The sequence below is a fragment of the Antechinus flavipes genome, chromosome 5 (genome assembly GCF_016432865.1).
Source record: "Antechinus flavipes isolate AdamAnt ecotype Samford, QLD, Australia chromosome 5, AdamAnt_v2, whole genome shotgun sequence".
NCBI classification, from domain to species: domain Eukaryota; kingdom Metazoa; phylum Chordata; class Mammalia; order Dasyuromorphia; family Dasyuridae; genus Antechinus; species Antechinus flavipes.
In genome coordinates this window covers 291,052,927-291,074,646 of record NC_067402.1, presented here as the reverse complement: position 1 = coordinate 291,074,646, position 21,720 = coordinate 291,052,927, and the positions used below count along the sequence as shown (strand labels likewise).

General features: G+C 46.4%; 1 protein-coding gene across 2 annotated transcripts in view; it reads right to left on the bottom strand.

Annotated features, from left to right (window-relative positions):
• SCUBE1 (signal peptide, CUB domain and EGF like domain containing 1) overlaps nt 1–21,720 on the bottom strand; it is a 221,684-nt gene that overhangs the window by 154,715 nt on the left and 45,249 nt on the right. For both annotated transcript variants that reach the window (XM_051962306.1, XM_051962305.1), the window contains exon 4: nt 4,553–4,687. In XM_051962306.1, coding sequence (XP_051818266.1) covers nt 4,553–4,687 — 135 coding nt within the window. The remainder of the gene's footprint in view (nt 1–4,552; nt 4,688–21,720) is intronic.

Below are 21,720 nucleotides of genomic sequence, written 5' to 3'. Positions count from 1 at the left end.
GGATCTGAAAGGGATCTCAAACGTTCCTGGGCAAGCCCCACCAGCTCGGCAGCTAAAAGCCTCCGTACTCTGTCTGCAGTCCACCCCTCTGAGCCTGTTTTCACTGACTTCCCTTTGTGATGTTCCCAACAAGGAGCTTACTTGACGTTCCACAAGCTCAGCCCTCTAGATATTGCCTCTGTGCTTCTGAACAGGCTGGACAGCACTTTTTCCTCACCCCAGACTCCAGATGATCCAACAAGAAGCATTTATTAAAGACCTACTGTGTGCCAGGTTAGCCAGCTAAGTGCCGGGGGCTAGAAAGACAAATACAAAACACTCCCTACCCTCAAGAAACTTAACTTCCTTAATTTTATTTTATTTTTTATTTACTTTTAACACACATTAGTTTAGGGACCATGTTAGAAGAGAAAAATCAGAACAAAAGGGAAAAACTGGGAGAGATTAAAAAACAGAAGAAAAAAAAAAGAAGTGAATATATCATGTCTTGATTTACAACTGGTGTCCTTAGTTTTTTCTAAATGCAGATGGCATTTTCTGTCCAAAGCCTATTGGGATTGCTTTAGATCACTGAAGGCAGTTTAATTTCCAGTGCAGGAGACACATGTACTTACATAGGAATATCAAAGCTACAAAGCAGGCACTGGATAATCTTGGAGAAGAAGATAGTAGCTAGAAGCTGCCGGAGGAGCTAGGGACTAGCTGCCGGACACAAGGAGAGCTGGAGGGGCCAACAACAAAACACAGAAGCTGAGTTTTGAATGAAACCAAGTATTCTATCTCTCTGGTTCTCAATTTCCTCATCCATAACTGGCTTGGACTCGGTGGCTCCTAAATCTGTGTCCTTATCTTCTTTGACTCTCTGGGCATCTGTAAAGTAGGGATGATCACCCTTGCGCTACTCGCCTCAGGGTTTTATTGTGAGGATTCAGAGATACGCTTGGCAAACCCAAGAGAGCTTTATCAACGTCAGCTATTTCCATATTGCTTGCCCAGGTCCCATAGTCCATAAGCTGGGACTGACCCCTTTACAGACAGACATATGGATTATTTACTCCTCATCTCTGCTTGGCTCAAATCAAAAACCAGATCCTAACCCCACAAATCTGATGCCTTACATGCATCTGTCAGCCTTCTCTCCCTTCCCCCCCCCTCACCCCCCCGGCTGCCGCCATAAAAACCCTCTTAGTCTTTTCTCCGTGGGTCTGCTCTGGCCCTATAAAATCCGTCCTGGGTCTGGAACATCGCAGTGGCCTTCTCTGCGCTCCCTCCTGGACAGCACCAGGGCCTTTCCCTACAGCACGAGGACTTTTATAATGTGCAAGTTGAAATCCGGATGGCACTGGCAGCCCAGCCAAGTGGTTTCCATTAAGGCCCCTGCCACCATTCACCAAACAGGCCCAGAATGGGAACAATTTATCTGGAGGGAAATGACTGGCAGGCTTTGGAGATAATGACCTTTAAGTGCACCGTTCCCAGGAATGGCTCAGCTCTGTCTCCACCCAGGCCAAGGAATTGGGTTTCTCAGCTCTGGATTCAGTCAGAGAAAGGGAAAAGGGGGCCGCAGTATGGGGTTCCAAAAGCTTAATTTCAAACAAAGCTTTTTCCTTTCTGAACTTTTCTAAACAAATACTTACAAACCAGCTTTAATAGACTGATTTCTGTCACATTCATAAAGGTGATCAATTTTTTTCCTCACCCTTAAATAAAGACGATGATTGAGGCCCTTAGAGCGTGTGGACACTGGGTTTAGGATGAGAACTAGCTTTAATATGTCCTGGCTTGGTTACAGTGGGCCAGATCCTTCCCCCTTAGCTTATTTCGTTGGTGAAATGAGAGGATTGGACTAGATATTCTTACAATAATAATCACTATTTTTAATAACAATGACAAGCCAACTTTCCTAGAACATCTCAATATTCATGAAACATTTTATGGGTATTGTTTCACTTGATCTTCAGCTCCCTTTGAGGTAGCTGCTACAAGCATCATGATCCTCATTTTGCAGATGAGGAAACTGAAATTCAGAGAAATTAAATTATTTTCCCAGGTCAAAACTGGAACAAGAAGTGTGCCCTTCACCTCTCAGAATGCAACCATCCATGATCTATCCAGTGCAAATGCAGTCTCTGGCCATGGACCTGAAGGATTTCTTGGGGGGGGGGGAATGGAGAAGGAAATCCTTAAGTTAACTCTGAGATGTGATAGAATTACTAAGCCTGGAAGACAAAGGAATTAGGGTCCCCACCCAGAGAGCTGTGGGTGCATCCTCAGCAGCTCCCAGGTAAGGATGCCAACCTAGACCTCTTTCCCCTTCATGCATTCACACATACATGGTGGGCAGGTGGATAGTACAGTGGAGAAAGCATAGAGTTTGGTATCAGACTCAGACACTTTCTGGCTGAGTGGCCCAGGGCAGCCTCTGTGTCCCTCAGTTTCCTCATCTGTAAAATGGGGATCACAATAGTGCCTATCTCCCAGGTTGTTGTAAGGATCAAGAAGTCTTTGTAAAGTATCTTGGCACAGTTCCAGGCTCATAGACACTTAATACACACTTATTTCCATTCTTGCTCACTTCCCAATTTATTCTCAGATGGCACCATGGCAATTGTCCCTCTCTGACTCTCAAACATACCTCTAGCACTGACACCGCAGACCTGCATCTCCAAGTGATCTGGACGTCCCACTGGCATCTCAAATTTAGCCCAGCCCAAAGCCATTCTCTTTTCCCCGCGACCTGCTCCTCCCTCTGACTTTCCTCATCCTACCTCAGGGCAGCAGCATTCACCCAGATTCCATGATCGTAACCTTGCCTCCCAAATTTAATCAGTCACAAGTCAGTCGATCGTCATGGGTCACCAGCATCAGGCTGGTGATGGGAAGGTTGACTCTCTCAACTATTTTGGCTTGAGGATTTGCCACTCCAGAGAGAGGGCACTATGATCGGCGTTGGTGGGGGAAAAGCCCCATCAGACAGACTCGACCTTCAAATCCTGAAGTCTTTTCATCTCCTGCCCAGCTCCCAGCACCAGGGTCTGTTCACAGTAGACACTTAATAAATGTTTTTGGATTGGACCAGATCCAAACTGGGTCAACCGCTGCCCATGGAGAGAGTCTTTAATGCATCAGCTGTCCCCCGAGCACCTACTATGCCCAGGGCCCTGCACCAGGCTCTGAGGAAGCAAAAGAGCATCAGACATGGGCCCAGCCCTCCAGGGGCTTAGGGACACAACTGGGACATCTAAATATAAGTCACCATGTGCTAAAGTCCAGTGAACAGCATGGGCACGATCTGTTACAGAGGGAGAGGTCACCAAGGGCTGGGCCAGTCAGAGAAGGCTCCATGGAACTGGACTCTACAAATGAAAGGATCTCCAAACTGGAAGGGGATGGAGGTTAAATACACTCTAACCCCCACTTTGCCAGAAAGGGAACTAAGGCTAAGAGAGAGGGATTTACCCACAGTCACCCAAGTAGTGGACTCCTACAATCCTAATCTTCTAAGTCCTCGTTCTTTGCTCTTTCCATCACAAAAAGTTTCTTGGTGACCTGAGGATCCTGCCAGCTTTTGTTCTTGCCCTTCCATTGGTCTCCGCTACCTCTTGCTTAAGTTTAGATGAGGGAAACAATGACCAAAGAACATCTGAATCACATCCCTGGAGCTTCTGGGTCAGTCCCAAGGCCTCCAGCCCCTGAGCACTAAAACTGTTTTCCAGAAATCTTTAATTTTCCCTTAATAATTTTCTCCTTTTTCCTGCTCCAATATTTATCTACTTGTTCTGTTGACTCCTGTCCTGCTTCCTGGAGCACCAAGTATCTGGGAAACTACTTCAAGGAGATCAAAGAAATAAGGAATGTCCAGAAATGTTTTTTCAAAACCAACCAAGCCCCTCTTGTCTCTTTTTCTTTGAATTGGACAAAGTGAATATCATAGGATAACAAGGCATGGATAGGGTGTGATCTCCATCAAAGGTCCCATGATTGTATTTTTCCCCAAGTCAATCCTCCTTCAAGCTTCCCCGTTATCATTAAGAAAACCAGTTGAGTCATTCCAATTCCTACCCCTTACCCCACAGAGATGATCAGTCACTAGATCTTCTTGTTGCTGCCTCCACAAATCCCATCACCTTCTACCCGTTCACACAGCATCCTGCCCTACTCTCGCGCCCATCAGGGCCAAGGGGCCATCACTACAGGACTTCCGCTGGTCCAACTAAGAATCCCAACAGTAGGGCTTGTGGAGGACTGGGCTCCCTCCCTGCATCTCCCCCAAGCCCTAGAGAAATACAGCACCCCATAGAAGCTGCGCATTCTGGGGTCAGCGAACACTGAGCTCCCAGGCTCCCCCACCAACACTTCTCCAAAGACAGTTTTAACTACCGAGAAACCCAGGTAGAGGGCAGGGGGGAAGAAGACGGAGATGGCTGACTAGGGCTGAAAGTCAACATCCAATCACTTTCTGCTAGTGCGAGTCCACCACGTCCCGGGTTAGCTCCAGGACTGGAGAGGCAACGAGGAGGCGCAGGAGGCAGCTTTTCCCCCAGGCACTTACCATTGGAGCGGTGAATGCAGGTGTGTTGGTTATCACTCAGGAAAAAGCCCTCCCGGCACTGGCACTCATAGCTGCCCATGGTGTTCACACAGATCTGCTGGCACCCGCCATTGTTATCCAGGCACTCATCCACGTCTGAGCCCGAGAAAGAGAAAAGAAGGAGCAAGTGAGTCCTCAGTACCCTGGGCACATGGGCACTATGCAGAAAACAGTTAAAACCGTAGGCTTCAGAGCCGCCGGGAGCTTAGAGGTCACCCAGCGGAGCCTGTTTGTCTCATAACTGAGGAAAGAGGTCCCAAGAGCACGCAGGATTTGAACTCGGGGTCTCCGATCCCGAGCATCTACACTGAACAAAGACTTCCCAAAACCTTCCAGCATCTGGACCTCATGGAACCATAACTTCAGGACCTTTTATGTTCTCTTCTAATTGTGATGATTGACTGATTCAATAATAGCTCATTATTTACAGTAAGATCTAACGGCGCAACTGGTAACCAGAGAGCTTACATCACTGGCCCACTGACCCAATTAGTCAGTAACAGAACCAAGTTTAGAATCCAGGTCTTCCGTCTCTTCATGCACTATATTAGGTTAATCCATCACTCACCAAGGAATCTTCCTTTACACCAGGGACTGGCTAGATACTGGGGATACAAGCACAAAGAATGAGATGTTCTCGACCAGCAAAGAACTAATGGGAGAGACCACAAGTACATTTACAACTAGATGTAGCAAAATTATAAAATGAATAACTGCATATGTATGAAAAGAGATAAAATATAAAGCAGTCTCAGAAGGGGATCACTAGCAGCTGGGGAGACCCAGAAAGACTTGATCCAAGAGATGATGCTCGGGGAAGAGAGGGACTTCTGAGAGTGGGGCGAGGAGGGACCACGTTCTAGGCAAGGCGGATGGTCAGTAGTACAAAGCCATACAGCTGGGAGATGAAAAAGTCAGAGATGGGAGATGGAATTTGTGTGAAAACAGGGAGAAGACCATGTTGGCTGGCCAGCAGAGGGCTGGAAAACTGGTTGTGTAGGGCTTCAAGAAGCTAAATGGAGGTGTTTCTATTTCATCTCGGAAGAAACAAAGTCACTGAAGTTGATCAAATAGGAGTCATATGCTCAGATCTATACTTTAGGAAAAATTATATTTGCAGTGGGGTTCCAGGATGAACTAGAATGGTCAGTGTTGCAGTAGAGACACCCAGTTGGGGGCTCCTTCAATAATCTGGGCAAGAGGTGACAAAGGTCTCAGCTGAGATAGTCTCCCACATGTACAGCATTTGGTTAAAATTATAATAGCAATTAAGAGAGACAGTGGGGGAGAGAAGGAGAAAGAGAGAGATGGAGAAAGCAAGAGGGAAGAAGAGAGAAAGAGAGAGAAAAGGAGAGCAAAAGTCTGAGAGAGAGGTGGGAAGCACTGTGGTACATTGGGTGGAGGGGCCAGCATGGTAGTCAGGAAGTCCTCATCGCACATATCCCAGTTGTCTGTCCTGGACTAGTCCCAAGCTACTTTCTAAGACATTCGGTCCCAGACTCGTTGCCAATGTACAGAGTGGAGGCAGGTTCTGCCTCAAAACTTCCCCATGGCAACGAAATCCCAAGTAAAGAGAAGTCCGAGAGGTGAGCGTGGAGCCTGGAGCTCCATCCTTAGAGCAGCCTGGCAATGGAAGCAGAGCATGTGCTATTGTCCTGTTCCTTGGGCAATGAAATGGAGACAGAGTTAGCTCTTGTCGAGGGGCTATGAAGCAGCTGAGACGTGTGGGTTAGAAGTCACGACTTTGGGCTCTGTCCAGGTTGTGTTCTACCCCTTCTGCCTCCCATGAACATGAAGAAACTGTGTATCTGGGATGGGGGAAAGCCAGGAGACGGGTCTGCTCCCACTGTGTGGGTTCTCTAAGGTTTGCGAAGCATTTTCCTTACACCCGTTCTGGGAGGGAAGAAGACTGAGACTTGTTCCTCCTATCAGGAGATCTAGAAATTAAGGGACTCACCAGGAAAGCACAGCTTGCAAGGATATGAGCTGAGAATTTAAATCAGGTCTTCCTGGCTCCATGCTCAGCACTGTGCTGAGCCAAATGGCAAACTTTCTGATGTAATTACGTGCAGAGGGCAGGAGCACCTGAGTCCATCACCCTTCTGGGGCTCTGACCAGTTGTGTCATTTCACCTTCTGCCTCAGTCTCCTCACCTGTAAAATTGGGGTAATAATTTCTGTAATCACAGGATTACTGTGAGGCTTAAAAGAAATGATGGATACACAGTGTGGGTGAAATCTTAAATTACTAAAGTAATTTCTCCTTTTGTTTTTGTTTTTTTTTTCATCTAGATGGACCTATGATTTCCTCAGCTTTTGATACCTCTGGGGAGGAGATTCCTATAACTTGTTTAGATCACAAACTGTTTCACAATTTGTGTCCTTGGAGAATTATTTGGGAAATGCTGAGAAGTTTGGTCATTTTTTCAGGGTTATACAGACAATATGTGTTGGGGGAGGGATCTGAATTTAGGCCTTCCTGGTTTGAAGGCCAACTCTTTCTCTACCACATTATGTTATTCAATCATTTCTGATTCTTCATGACCCCATGTGGGGTTTTCTTGGCAGAGACTGGACTGGTTTGCCATTTTCTTCTCCAACTCATTTTACAGACAAGGAAACTGAGATAAACAGGGTCAAGTGACTTGCCCAGGGCCACACAGCTAGGAAGTGTTTGGGGCTGGATTGTAATTCAGAAAGATAAGTCTTCTTAACTCCAGGCGGGATGCTCTAACGGCAGTGCTAGCCAACTGTCCTAATACCATTCTGTATTGTATTACTGTTATTGTTATCATCATCACTGTAATCATGACCATTATCATCATCATTATTATCACCACCATCACCATCTTTCTGATGGAATATATAATGTCTGGAAAAATGGCTTTTCTCCTGTTGTTTTTACATGATTAATGTTTTTTGGTATTTTTGCACAAAGTATAAAATAAGAGCTTTTTGTAGTTGAATACAAAACAATTAGTATGTAAGTGCATCTTCTTTAGACTCAGAAAAAGTATCCTCAGTACACCACAGTTATACAACAGACAGGACACCAGGGATAATGTGCCCTTCATCTCATTACCACGTGATTTTGGTCCCCAGAACAGATCTTTGAAAGTCCTTAAAAGCTTTTTTTTCCATGTAGCTTGGAGATAATGGACTAGTGAAATCTATTAAAACCATTGTTCTTAAGTTTTTCTGGATCGATGGTCTAGGTGATTGTGGGCAATAGCTCTGACTGTGATAATGGTCCACTTTTAAGACTGTGTTCTCCAAGATACTTCTTATCATTATTAGGTAATGGTCATGTCCTGTTAAGTATTTGGTAGGTGCTTAACTTCTGTTGATTGGATTATTGATTGGATAATCTCCTTTGATCACTTAATGCTTGCTCCATAAGAATAGCTCTTTTTTAGTTTCTGGTGGCAGTGAACTGTTACTGAATTGCCCTCATGTTGCCCTCATGCCCTTTGTTTTCCCAAAGAAATCTGCCTAACTCAAATATGGGTTTCTTGATTTTTTTTTGGATATGGGGTTGCTACGTTCATGTACACATAATCTGGGGAGCCCTTTGGACTCCATTCTTGGGCCTTTGGCATTTTCTAAGCTCCATCCAGGAGTTAGAAACATTCAATTATATTTGACAAATCCACTGTCTTGTTATCAGTCTTTGCTATCACTCTTGGGAGTGATGCCTGCCTATTCCAAAGGTTTCTGACCTATTTATCACATGCTTGAAGTCAGCCTTTCAGTCCCTTTGCTTCTTTTTGTCATGTAATTGTTCATCTTTCTACAGCTACCTTGGAGCAAAGACATTATCTTTTGTTAATATTGTATGGATTTTGGGTTAGCTTACTTCCCAAATCTGCCACAATCCATTTTTGCATTTCAGAAAGTGTGTATCATCATGCACATGTTAATCATGGCCCTGTATGTGGTTTAGGGTGCTCACCTTTGGTATTAGATATAATTTTCCCTGTCCTCCCTTCCAGTTTTACAAAAAGGCTAGCGTTTCAGTCACTTCCCTTAATATACTTTTTAAATTTTTATTTTATTTTAATGGTATGTAAGCTTTTTGTGTCTTTTGTGATCCAATTTTAATTTTCACATTATTGACTTTCTTCCTAGCATATTGATAACGAGAAATTTCCCACATCCTGCTTCTTTATAAGTTCCGCCTTTCTTCTTGCTGATTTCATTACTTCCTAAAGACTTGTAAAGTTTTTGATTGGTGTTGAATTATTTACTTTGTTATTTGTGCTACTTTGACCTCTTATGTCATCTTGACCATTTAACTTTGGCCTTTACTTGCTGATAAAGGGAAATTTGAATTTTTAATATCTTTAATTTCCTTGATTGCTTTTCATGGTTCTTTTCTATTGCCTTTAATTGAACAATACGGCATTCGTGTTTTCTGTTGTGTGTCCCAGCTAGGTACTGATGGTCTTTTCCTGTCCTACACAGATCTTTAATGGATTTCTCAAGTCACTTGTTCCATGGGAGACTTAAAGGCATTCAGTAATAGTTCCATCTCTTCTCTTACTGTTCAGATTATGAAAGCAGCTTCCACATGTGCTGCATTGTGCTGATCCATTTTCTGTCAAATACTATGGGCAATATGTTCATTCATAGTGGCTATTGCAGATATCACCTTTTAAATGGCTGTTTTAATATTATTTCGTCTGCTCATTTGCTAGTTTGCTTCATGCAAATTCTAAAGCAACCTTTTGTAATTTCAGTCCAAGTATGACCATCTCTACTTCAGAATTATTTGAAATTTTCATGTTATTTTTTATTCTTGTTCCATCATTTGTTATTATTATTATTCTCATCTTTATTTTTTGATGGACTTCAGATAGAAATGATCTTGGCATAAATCATTACTCTACAATTATATTTTAAATTTCATGATTTGAATACAGATGCACAAGTGGATAAAATGACAAAATTTTTTAATTCAATAAGAGAATTGGGCTATGATTGCTTCTTTTGTAGGCAAGATAACTTCAGGAGTATGGAAGGAAGGGCAGCAGTGACATGGCTGCCTATCCCCCAGCTGGTTATTGTTTTGTCTCGGTCTCCTTGGAAAGTGTTTTATTCCATGTTATTTGGAGATTAGGAATACTTGGGATGGCAACACGGCTGTTAAAAACCATATTCTTTGAATTTTTAATGGATCAAGGCTAGGTAGTATGATAAGGAGTTTAAATGATCTTCTTGAAAAATATCATCTTTTATATGAATTGTTCTTGGTGCTGTTTTGTTGGAGCCCTTTTTGAAAGAGTTTTTCAAGTAGACATCAGCTATTTTAACATCCTGACTAGAATTAGGTCCAGTTTATGTTCAGTATGTCCCCAAAGTTCCAAAAGTTTTACATCAAAGTTTATAACTGCACTAAGACTTTGGGGCACCTGGCATTTGCCATCCCCGAATGTGTATTCCATGCATATACCAAAATTCAAGGCTTTATAAGCACTTGACAATAGCAACAAGACAGAGCTGAGGGTGCTTCAGGAACTCTGAAATCAGTGATGTTGCCCTTTTTCCCCCTGCCACTTTCAGGATATCCTTTTGTGCTCCTTGGCTAATAGATCTGCTGTTTTCTTTAAAGTGGCTATAGGTTTTAACAACTTTACAACAAATTTTTGTTATTATTACCACCAAGGGGCTTTGGGCTACTTACTGAGGTCTCCCCTGAACTTCCCTTTATAAAATGGTCAGGGAGAATTTGACTATTTCTAACCCAGATTTTTGGTTTAAATCCTATTATCCTGTAAAGTGCATGATTGGTTTCGTTGCAGCTCCAACTTATTATGTGGCAAGTCCCTTGTGCCCTCAGGGACTCAGTTTCCTGGTTTGTGAAATGAGGACCTGGGATTAGACCTTTCTGAGTTCCAAGGTCCAACAACAAAGTCCCAGGACTCCAGGAAAGTGCCATGCTGGCTCTACCTTTAGGCTGCTGCCCCACGGTGTCCACACATGAAGAGGTCAGGTTTTGGGAAAGACTAGAGTCCCAGGTCCCCGGCCCCACTACCCAGGCCTTTGCCGGGCTCTCCTGTGCCTCCACAGACATAGTTCTGAGCTGGGAACGCAAAGGCAGCAGACACAAAGGGCATTATTGGTGCAAAGAATCTTGATGGATCCCTGGTCTCCGGGAACACATCGTGTTTCAATTAGAGCCCCCTCCTCGCTCCCCCGCCCCCTTTCTCTGGCTGGCCGTTTGTTTAATGCCATTTAATGAAAGGAGGGCTACTTAAGTCCCAATGTTCCCTGTCTGGGCTGTCATTCGAACAGGCGGCCCGACCACAAAGCACTCCCTGCTACTGCCCCCCTCCTCCATGCCATTAAACATTTTATGAAGTTCTTTTTAACATAAGTATATACTTCACCCCTGGGAGCCAGCAGGGATTACAAATGTGGCAGGAGCCAGCCCAGACTGGGAGCTCTACTTCCAACCTGACCAGGCCCGGAAAAGTGTCTGCCGTGCACAGCGTCAGGTCCCGAGAGCTCGAGTCCCCAGGTCACCAGTACAGATGTCCCAGGGGTATTTCACGGAGGGACGGAGGGCCAGTGAGCAGCAGAGGCGGGCCTGGGAGCCAGGGCTTCTATTCCCTCCTCGGCAATGAATGCTGTGAATTAAGGGAAGTTAGAGCCGAACCCTGAGGCTCCTGGGAGGGGCAAGGACAGGACCAAGACCACTCGACCCATTCCGAGGCAGGATCCGAGGCCCCCAAACCCACACTGCTCAGGGGGCAGCAGGGAGCTCCCTCCCATGGATCGCAAGCACTTCCCCCCAGCTCCTAGCTGCTCCTTTCCTTTGTAACCCTGTGCTCTTTATCTCTTGCCCTTACAACAAGAGGCCCACTGGCTTCAACAGGTTCTGGCCCAAGAGGTGGCCCAAAGTGTTGCCCACTCGCTGCCTGAGACACGGCGGCTCCCACATCTCAGAAGGCAGAGCTATGACCAACAACTGATTACTGAAATCAGTCAGGCAACAAATAAGCATTTATTAATCGCCTCCTGTGTGCCAGACACTGCGCTGAAGTCCTGGGGATGCAGAGGAAGGCAAACAATCTCTGCTGCTGATGTCAGCAGGACCTGAATTCTCCAGCACTTACTAGATTTGTGTCACTTCACTGCCCCTAAAAAAGTCTCTTTTCTCAAGGAGCTCCCAATCTAATGAGGGAGACAACTTATAAACCACAGTGGACAAAGCACCTGTAGCCAGGATAAATTGGAGGTGAGCAGCAGAGGGAAGGCTTTCTGGACCCGGCAGGATTTTATCCGGAACTTGAGAAAAGCCAGGAGGCAGAGATGAGGAGGCAGGGAGTGCCCGGTGTCCCTGGGACACAGATGACCCAGGCTGGCGATGGCGCAAGGAGACTGGGCAGGGGGAGGATGCAGAGGTTGGGGGGGCTTTAAGTGCCCAACGACTTTATATCTGGACCTGGAGATGATAGGGAGCCATTGGGGTTTACTGCGCTTTGGGCAGAAATGGGGGAGTCAGGAAGGGAGACAGGTTTGGGGAGAAAGGTTAGCGAGTCCAGTTTTGGACACATTGAATTGAAGATGTTGATCTTAATTAGATTAGGACCAAGATTAGTCCTGAGGAAATTGATTTGAGAACCATCAGCACAGAGCTGGTAATGGGATCCATGGAAGCCAGTACATGGTCAGTGAGCGGGACCTGGATGCCGACTCAGTAGAGGCTGAGAAGATGAGCTTGGATGGGGAGGAAGTGCTGTCCCAAAGACAGAGAGGAGGAAATCATGGGGGAAAGAGCGATGGGCGAGTTCAGAGACGGTCGTGAAGGACGAGGGCCGAGGGAAGGCCGCTGCATACGGCAGGTCAGAGAGCGCCGTAACTTGGGGAAGAGCAGCGAGCTGGGAAGGGTGATGGAGCAAGAGGCCAAACTGCGAAGACAAGTGGAGGGGTCTGCGCCTTCCCCCCCCCCAAGTCGCCCTCGCCCCTTGGGTACCATTCTTCCCACACTAGACCCCCTTCTTCTACAGGTCTACTCCGAGGTCCTCTGCTCCTTGTTCACCTCTGGTATCTTTCACCTCCCCAACTCAGGGACTCCCCACACCTCAGAGGAGATTCTCTGTGGGGAGCAGGTCCAGGGAAGAGAAATTGCACCACAGATTTGAAGCCCAGGGGGCCGTGATGGTGCCATTAAAACCTCCTCCATGACATTCGCTGTTGCTTTGACCTTTGTGGATATCAATTCCAGCCCCGGTGGCTGGATATCCCTGTTTTCAAGATATTTTTGGAAAGGATTCATGCATTTGCATTGGGAGAGTTTGGGTCTAGTCTCTTCGCTCTCTGAGGTTCTAGGATTCTTTACTCCTGCTCCACTGAGAGTCGTCATGCTAAAGCTGGAGCGGAGTCAGAGCCCAGGCTCTCCCTGGTGGAGATGAGACCCTCTCCCGTAATCATTGTCCCTCTAGCCTAGCTATTAGGGTTGAGACTGGCTACTCTGCACACAGCCAAATGACTGACAAACTGAGTTTGTTGAATTAAACGAAATATCCAGTTTCATCATGTTGAAGTGAAATCATTGAGGCAGCGATGTGATGGATGGAGCACTGGGCTCGAAACAAAGACGGCCCAAGTTCAAATATGATCTCAGAGACCTGGATAAGTCCCTTAACTCATATTTTCCTCAGTTTCTCATCTGTAAAATGGGAGTATGCTGGATAAGGAGCTGGCAAGCTATTCCAGTATTTTTAACAATGAAACCCAAAATGAAGTCATGAAAACCCCAAAGAAAGCCCCAACGAAGATTTGAACACAACTGAAAACAACTGAACAACACAGCATTACTAAATGATTGATGAGCTGAGTTGTTGAACTAGCCAAAGTTTCAACTTTAGTTTTTCATGGTGCAGCGGAATGGTCGAGGCGGCTGGGTGGTACAGTAGATAGAGCAGCGAGTCAGGAAGCGCACTGGAAAAGCTACTCTAATATCTTTGCCAAGAAAACCCCGAATGGGGTCACGAAGAGTGGGACATGACTGAACAACCAAACAGCCAAACCTTTAAGAATGTGAGCTCTTTTTACTCCTGTACTGCCCTGTTCCGTGACACACAGTAGGCGCCTAATGCTTGCTGACTGGCCAGGGGATACCCTGTTTATTCTCCATGAGCTTACACGGAGGGAGGGGAAGCCACCTAGCTAGTGATAAGGGGCAGAATGATGCAGGGACAAGGTGAGATCCAGGCAGTGCGAGGGGAATTTAAGGGAGGACAGATGGCTTTCACCTGGATGACCAAAGACTGAGCTCTTGAGCTCCTTTCACCGGACACCAATTAAACCCCGGCAAGGTGAAAGCCTGTCCTGGACCCCGGAAGCCCCACATCAAGCCCTGCCGTCAGCATTCTAGGCCAGTCACTTCACCTCTCAGCGGCCTAAGCCGCTCGGCTGCTTTCAGAAATGCTGCTGATCGTATTGGTGGAGGGAGTTCCGATCCTGGGAATGGAATTTGCTACAATGATGAAATCATACCAAAAACATGTGCAAAGCATTAAGTTGAGCCTAGTAGGGAGAAACTCTACCAGGTGGAGGAGGGGGGACTGCAAGCATCCGCAAGGATCTGGACAAAGGCAAGAGCTTCTGCAGTGCAAAGCACAGAACTCCTCGCACAGTAGGCTCTGAAAGTGTCACTGTTGTGGAACTAGGCCCCAAACCATTCTTCAACAACCTTTTCTGTGAAATTCACGCCAGGGTCCAGCCATTGATTTCTAACTCATCTCCCCCGAAGTTTAAAATGGATTTAAGTAGAAATAAAAAGGAAATCAATATGCAGTTCCCCCCTCTCCCTCCCCCCCCCCCCCCCCAGCATCGGTCTCTCGCGGAACCAGCGGCTGGCCTTCCAAGTGTTGGTGTTTACATTAGCACGGAACAACTTGACCCATCGCTTTCCAATCGAGATGAATAATTTGAAACAAATGCAAAGTCTTGTAAACATTATTTTTTAGACTCCCAAACAGCAAATCCCCAAGATTTCCCCTTGGACTGTGGGACCATCTCTTCCTGTATCCCTTCTCCACCAGGAGGGAGGGTTATCAGTTCCTTTGCTCTGGGGTAGGCTAGTTTGGCTGTGGACAGAAAAGATCTTGGGATATTTTGATTATATTGGCACTCCAGTTTAGGACCATGGGCTTGAGAGCTGGGAGGGAGCTCGGGGAGAGTCTAATTGGGCTATTTATTTAGTAGGAAGCAACTGGGCTTTAGAGAGGGGAGTCATCTGCCCGAGATCATGCGCCTGAGTCTCAGTTTCTTCACCTTGAAAATGAGAAAACTGGATTAAATCATCTCTGAGGGTCCTTCCATCTCAAGGCCTTCGGGTCCCAGGACCTTTTTTGACCATAAACAAGAAAGACAACTTTCAAGTGCTGATGCATTCAAATTAGACAAAGGAAACAATCTGAAGATAGCCCAAAGAATACTATAAGCAGTACATTAACCAGAGAGAAGACTGGTAAGTAGATGGATCTGCCTAATTTTTTGTAAACCATTAAGCACTCCAGATGTAGGAGGGTATCAGGATCAACATCCCTCACTGAAGTCCTCCAGTGCCTCCTTCTGAGTGCAAGTTACCCCTGTGCTCTCAGATCTGACAGGCCCAGCGAAATAAAGTGGGGCTTGTGGCTGGAAGCTTGGCCAAAATAGGGTGAATGGTGGAGCCCATTTTCCTCTGCTTCAGCTGTCTGAACTATAAAATGAGGGTACCAATCATACCGCCTTCCCAAGGTTGTTGTGAGGATAAAATGAGATAAATTTGTAAAGCATAGTGCCTGGCATACCATAGGCAATTAATACATGCTTTTTCCCCTTCTCCCTTTTCCCCTTTCAATGAATTTCTTTGCCTATTCTCTTCAGTTTTCTAAATAAACCACAAAGGTATCTGTAAATATGGATAAGTTTGTCATCTCTTTGCCAATTTATGCAGAATATCCTCCCACTTATTGTATCCTTCCCCCTCAAAATTACTTTCTTATCACTTTGAATGTATTTCATACTGGTTTACCTATCTATCCATTCTTTGCCCCCAAGACAGCGGGGAATGTTTGATTTTTGCCTTTATATTCCAAGTACTTGAAGTAGTGCCTGATACATAATAGACACTTAATAAAATGCTTCTCAGATAGGGACTTAAAATATAGCACACATACAAATTTGGTCCCAGTCTATGTAGTAATTCTAGTTTCTTCAGTATAGATATTTGTTAAAAGAGGTTTTTTCCCCCTCTGTTATTGTTAAGAAGAATGAGATGATAAATACTTGTAAAAAATCTTTTTAAAAATAAAAAATGCTTCCCAGAATTACTTTACATGAATCTGACATTCAGTAATAGTGGTGATGATCAAAGAAGAAAATGTACTCTGTAACATACCGAACAACAGAAATGTTTACTATTATTGTTGCAAACATCAGCAGCATTTCTATTGTACTTTAAAAGTCCTTTACATCCATAATCTCACATAATTCTCACACTAGCCCTGTGTGGTCAGTGGAGTTGCTATTATTATCCTGTTTTACAGATGATAAAACTGAAGTCCAGAAGTCCTAAGTCACTTATCTGAGATGACACAGTTAGGAAGTAGCAGAAACGGAATAAATGAAGTCAGTGGTACACATCATTGGCTGCCTACTGGGGCCCACCTTGGCCTTTCTGGGGAACAATGAGCTCATAACAGCGCTTAGAGTTTAGTCTCCCTGGAAGCATATGTTTTTCCTAGATGGGAGGACTATGGCCTGAAATTTAGTCCCTCTGGACATTAAATTAAAATGGGTTTGAATCCCGTCCCCATCACAAACAACCTGTGCAGTTTTGTGCCATATATAGCCCTTTTTTGTCTATTAGTTCATTCTTTAATAAAATCCATTCATTCATTTATTAAATGCCAACTGTGTGCTAGGAACTGTGAGAATAACTGAGAGTTACTAAGGTCAAACGGCATTCTCCTTGCCCTTGTAGAATCCCATTCTATTAGGGGAGACAAGTCTGCAGATTTATCAATATCAAGCTAGTACACAAGGAATCAGAAATGAAATTGTGGGGAAGACCATAGGCAGATATCAGTCTTGGGGAGGAGGCAGAACCATGCGAGAAGAGGGAGGGCATTCTAAGGAGGGATGCAGCAGGAGGAAATGTCACATATAAGGAATAACCCAGAGCCCAATTTGGCTGGAGCATGAATGTGTGAAGGAGAGCAATGTTCAGTGAGTCCAGAAAGGGAGATTAGAGCCAGATAGGAAAGAGTTTGGATCTGGTCCTAGAGACCACAGAGAGTCACGGGCTGTCCTTGAGTAAGATAATAAATTATAATTGGCCAGACTGGTGTTTCTTGGGGGATGTCGCAGTGATGATAAACACGGACTGCGAAGTAGGACCTCAGAGACCTTTCGAGCTCCAAGATCCCCTTCTTCTAGAAGCCCGTGAGCCCCCTGGAATGTGACTAGTGCATATGTTCCCTCCAGGAGCATCTGGCCATCATGCAGGACGCCTGTCCAGGTTCTTCTAAGTGGGCTACAGGGAATCCACCCAGAGTGCTGGCGCCCTACCTCCATTTCTCCCGATCTCACAAATGTCTTTGGGCTGGGCTCTGGTTATCCCTCAGCCTTGTCATTTGACTGGGCCATCTGCTTTTGCTCTCATACATTTCTTTCATTTGAAAATATCCCCTTCCTATCCCTTAACCATTTATATACCAAGGAATGGTTCCTGGAAGTACAAAATCCCATCAACTCCCTATAAGCCCTGGGCGGCAGAAATTTGCTACAAAAACTCTTCCCAATTTTTCCTCTTCTAATTCTGTACAAAAGCATTTCCATTTTATATCCTTGAGACTGTCCATTTTGCCTTCCATGATCACCATGCTCCCTGTTTAGGGACGGGTTCTCCCCCGGCCACAGACATGAAAGGTCTCTCCTTTTCCTCATCCATTTTCCAGAAAACATCCTTCACTCGACTTTCTTTGGAAGCCCCTTGTCTGTTAACACAGTAGTCCTTGGCCCTGAGTCCCCTGAGGAAAACTCGGGACTTGTTCTATGAATCACCGCTCCACCATGCCATTGATGGGATGCTGGGCCCCTGTTTCTGGGAGGAGCTGCGTTAGCCCCTGAAGGCGATCCAGCCCCTTCTTTTTCTGTTTGATTCTAGATCCAAACTGTAATTCATTTTTACATCTGGGTATAGGTGCTGGACAAGCATTCCCAGATACACTCTCTAAGTTCTGGCCATAATCTGTAAAGCTTCCTCATCCACTTGGCTTTTCCTGTGTGGATGGCCATGCAAATGGTCTGAAGACTACAGCTCAGGAGGCTCCGCAGTGTTCCAGGTTTATTGCAACTATTGTGATGCCATCTGAAAACAAGAAGACCTCCCCGTCTGCAAGGAAGTCTCTCCTGGTTTGGATTTTGGGCAGGACATTCTCCACAGTAGCGGCGAGGGTCTTTGGTGAGCATATGGCTCCCCAGTGGACATCCAACCAGACCATTGTGATCCGAGGAGCACCAGTTTCTGCCACAGGCGAAGGATCCATCACAAAGCATCTAGCCCACTCTGGACAAGCCCATCATGTGCCTGAGCTTTGCTGTTTCTGTTGCAAGGACTGAGCCTCCCTACTGCTCTAAGATTCTCTGATTACAGAATCTGATGAGCAAGGAGCCAGCTCGCAGCCGAGAGGCCTAAAGGCAGTGGGAAGGGAAGCCAAAGAGCTGGACACTCCACAGCCCTGACAGCAGACTTGGCTGCTGACCCCTGCACATGACTGCCGGGGCTGATTCCTTCCCCACCCTATTGTGTCAGGAGCCCTGCCGGATGGCCCAGGGCAGCGCCGCACTTTGTCTGCTCACTGCCCTGGAGGGGGCCATCCGAGACTGGAAAATCCAGCGGGACTGTTAGGCCCCCAGCCCCAGGACCCCCACAAAGCTCTGCATGAGCACAGACAGTGAGGGCCGGGATCTCTGGAAAGAAAGATGAGCCTACAGTGGGTAACAGTAACATGAGGGGAACCCGTGGGTACCTGAGGAAGAGCTTCAGGAAATCTCTTTCCTTCACAGACTCAAGACCCTCCTCTCTAAAATGAGGAAGTTGGACTATTGATGATTTGGGAATTATTTCCAGATCCCAGGATGGTTCTCATAGCCCAGAAGGGATGTCATAGGTCACCCAGCATACCAAAGTCTTAGACTCACAACAGCTACATGACCTCGGGAGGTCCCCATCAGTGTAAGGAGCATAAATAATTCCCGGTCTGATAGTTTGATGCGAAGATCCAAGGAAAGAATGGATGTAAAAGCTCTTTGTAAACAAAAGCACTTGGTAACGTGTAAAATACTCGGTAAGATGGGAAAGCTTTGTTGGGAGTGTTTAGTCACTTTGTAAGCCGAACACTTTATCATCTGTAAAGCACTTTGTAAAACACAAAATGCTTTAATGCTGGACTATAAATTGTAAAATGTTTTGGAAACTATAAAGTGTTTCAGAAACCACTGCAGCCTTTGTAAACCACATGGCAGTACACGTGAGACATTCTCTATCACCTGCCATCAGCGGCTGGTCCGTGAGGAGATGGAGGCAGATGGGTCCATTCCGTGAAGAGCTCACAAGAAGGGCCATGGGTGGAGAGTAGGAGCCGGGGATGAGCAGAGACTGCTCACGGAGCTTTCCCCTGCCCGCCCAGCAGACGCGCTGGATGGGTGCTGGAGGAAGGGCAGCCGGTCCAGGACTTCTCCGGGAGAGCCGACCCTCAGCTCGGGACCCCATCAGCTTGGCCAGCTCTGCTGGCCGGCCTCCTGGCCCTTCTACTGCTTGGCAAGGAGCAAGGTTGTTCCTCCTCTGCCAAGGAGCGGCTTAGGGAGAAAAGCTTCTTGGACATCAAACAGCTCTGGCAAAATTGCATCTGATGAGTTAAGTGTAAATAAACGAGAAACATATGGGCCCAATCTCTTGTAAAATACACACGAGCTTTAAGGCTTCAGGGACTATGCGCTTGGCAAAGCTCTCGGTAGGTTTGGCCAGGCCCAAAATGCTCAGGGGATTGTCTGCAAGGGCCAAGCATGTGGCCCAGCCTCCACCCCAGGCCTGAGCCCTGGGGGCTCCTCCAGGGCTCCCTGACCCTCAGATGGGCTAGTCCAGGATGGGGGATGACCCCTGTAGGTGCCTCCGAGGAGAGCCAGTCCTGTCTGTGCTTCCACCAGAGCCGGCTCTTGGGTTTTCTGCCCTGGTCTTGCTTGGGGGACCTGGGAAATCATTCAGCCCAGGAGAGGAATGGAGAGAGCTCTGGATTACCAGGGGCAGGGCCTTCTAATAGACACTTCTTCTGTCCCTCCAATGAGAGAGAGCCCCAGCTTTCTCCTTGAGCCGATAGCCACTGTTTCAGGCCCCTGAAGCTGACTTGGGGAGGCAGTCTCTTCCACCTTAGCTCGGCTGATCCTTTCCTGACTGTCCTGGTCTTCCTACCCAAAGCCGTGGCCGCTGAGTTGGACCCCTCAGAGCTTGGGGACCCCTGGCAGAGCCTTTCAAGAGCCCACTCTCTTAGGACATCTTGTGGAGCTGAAAGAGGCCATGAGATTGTGCTTTCCTGCGGTCTCCCCGAGAGAACCCGTGCTCCTTCCCGGACAGCCTCCTCCACAGCAGAAGGAGCGCAGTTGCTTCTGTATGTGGAGCTCTTCATGGTTTCTATGAAACACAGGTCTGAGATGGACCTTCCCCATCCAGCCCTCTCATTGTTCAGGCTCCAGCTCATGTCAAGTCACAGGTGCAGCTTCCCAGAGAGCCCAGATTTCCCCATGTTCCCACCTTAATTTTCCCCTGTGCCTCTGATTAGGTCAAAGACACGGACGTGACAGGGAGAGTTATTTTTAAGAGCCGCTGCATTAGTTAGATTTTTCTCCAGCTATCACTTCCCACAGCATCCTATGGCTTTCTTTAAAGCTACTTAATATTACTAATGATAATCACGATCACAACTACTTTGGAACGTTGTGGTTTACAGAGCAGATTATTCCAACTCAAGAATACAAAGCCTGCCCACGGAGAAGGGGTAGATTCAAGTGGGGAGGGGGCTAGAGAGGGGCGGGGAATAGGCTGCCTGAGTCTTTGATGAGCAATCTCTTCTAGGAGGATTGAGTGTGTTCTGCTCGGTCCCAGAGGACAGAACAAAGAAGAGGGAGTGGAAGTTACCGAGATGAACATCTCAACCTGATAGAAAGAACAGCTTTGGCCAAGTATCCGAGTTCCCACAGACTGTGGGAGAGGGAGCTGGTGGGTTTCCATTATTGGATGTCTTCAAGGAATGGGTCGAGAACCCTTCGCCAGGATGGCGGCGTAGCTTGGACCGGACCAAAGCGTCGCTGACATTCCGTCCACTTCTTGGCACTTGGTGGGTGGGAGGGGGCAGCGGCATCCATGGGAAACCACAGAGGAGACGAGGGGGACGCCAGCCCTACTACGTCCTCTTGATTTTCAGCACTTGGCCTAACCCTTCCTGGAGGGGGTCCATGGCTCCATCGGCGAAACCGCACAGCATGTCCCTGGTTGTGCTTCCAGATTCCACCAGGATGAGCCAGCCCAGCGGGAGGGAGCCCCCACCCCTGCCCTCTTCACTTCTGCCACAGATCCTGGAGAGAAGAAGCGATTTATCCCCACAGCGGCATCCAAGCAGCTGACAAGGATGGATTGATGGGAAAAACAAACAAGCAATTTCAGTTACATAGAGATGAATCTCAAGTTTGGAGAAGCCAGTGAGGACGTGAAATGCCATTTGGGAACTGCCCAGGAGTCACTAGAAGCCACAAGGCACTTCCTTTCCCTAAATCTCTACTTTTTCTGCACAGAAAATGGGGTCATGGTGCTTGCCCTAGCCACCTGACAGGGCTATTGTGAGGAAAATGCTTTAAAAATATTTAAATATCTAGATAGTTATATAAATAATTAACTTACTTATTAATTAATGGTTAATTAATTATTAATTTTTAATTTTAGTTGATAAAATTATTATTAATTAATAATTGATCACCTTCCCATATGTAGAGCCCTGTCCTAGGTAAGTCCTGGAATATAAGCCCGAAAATGCAAGAGTCTCTCCTCTCTAGGATTTTCCCTACACAGCTTCAGGGCAA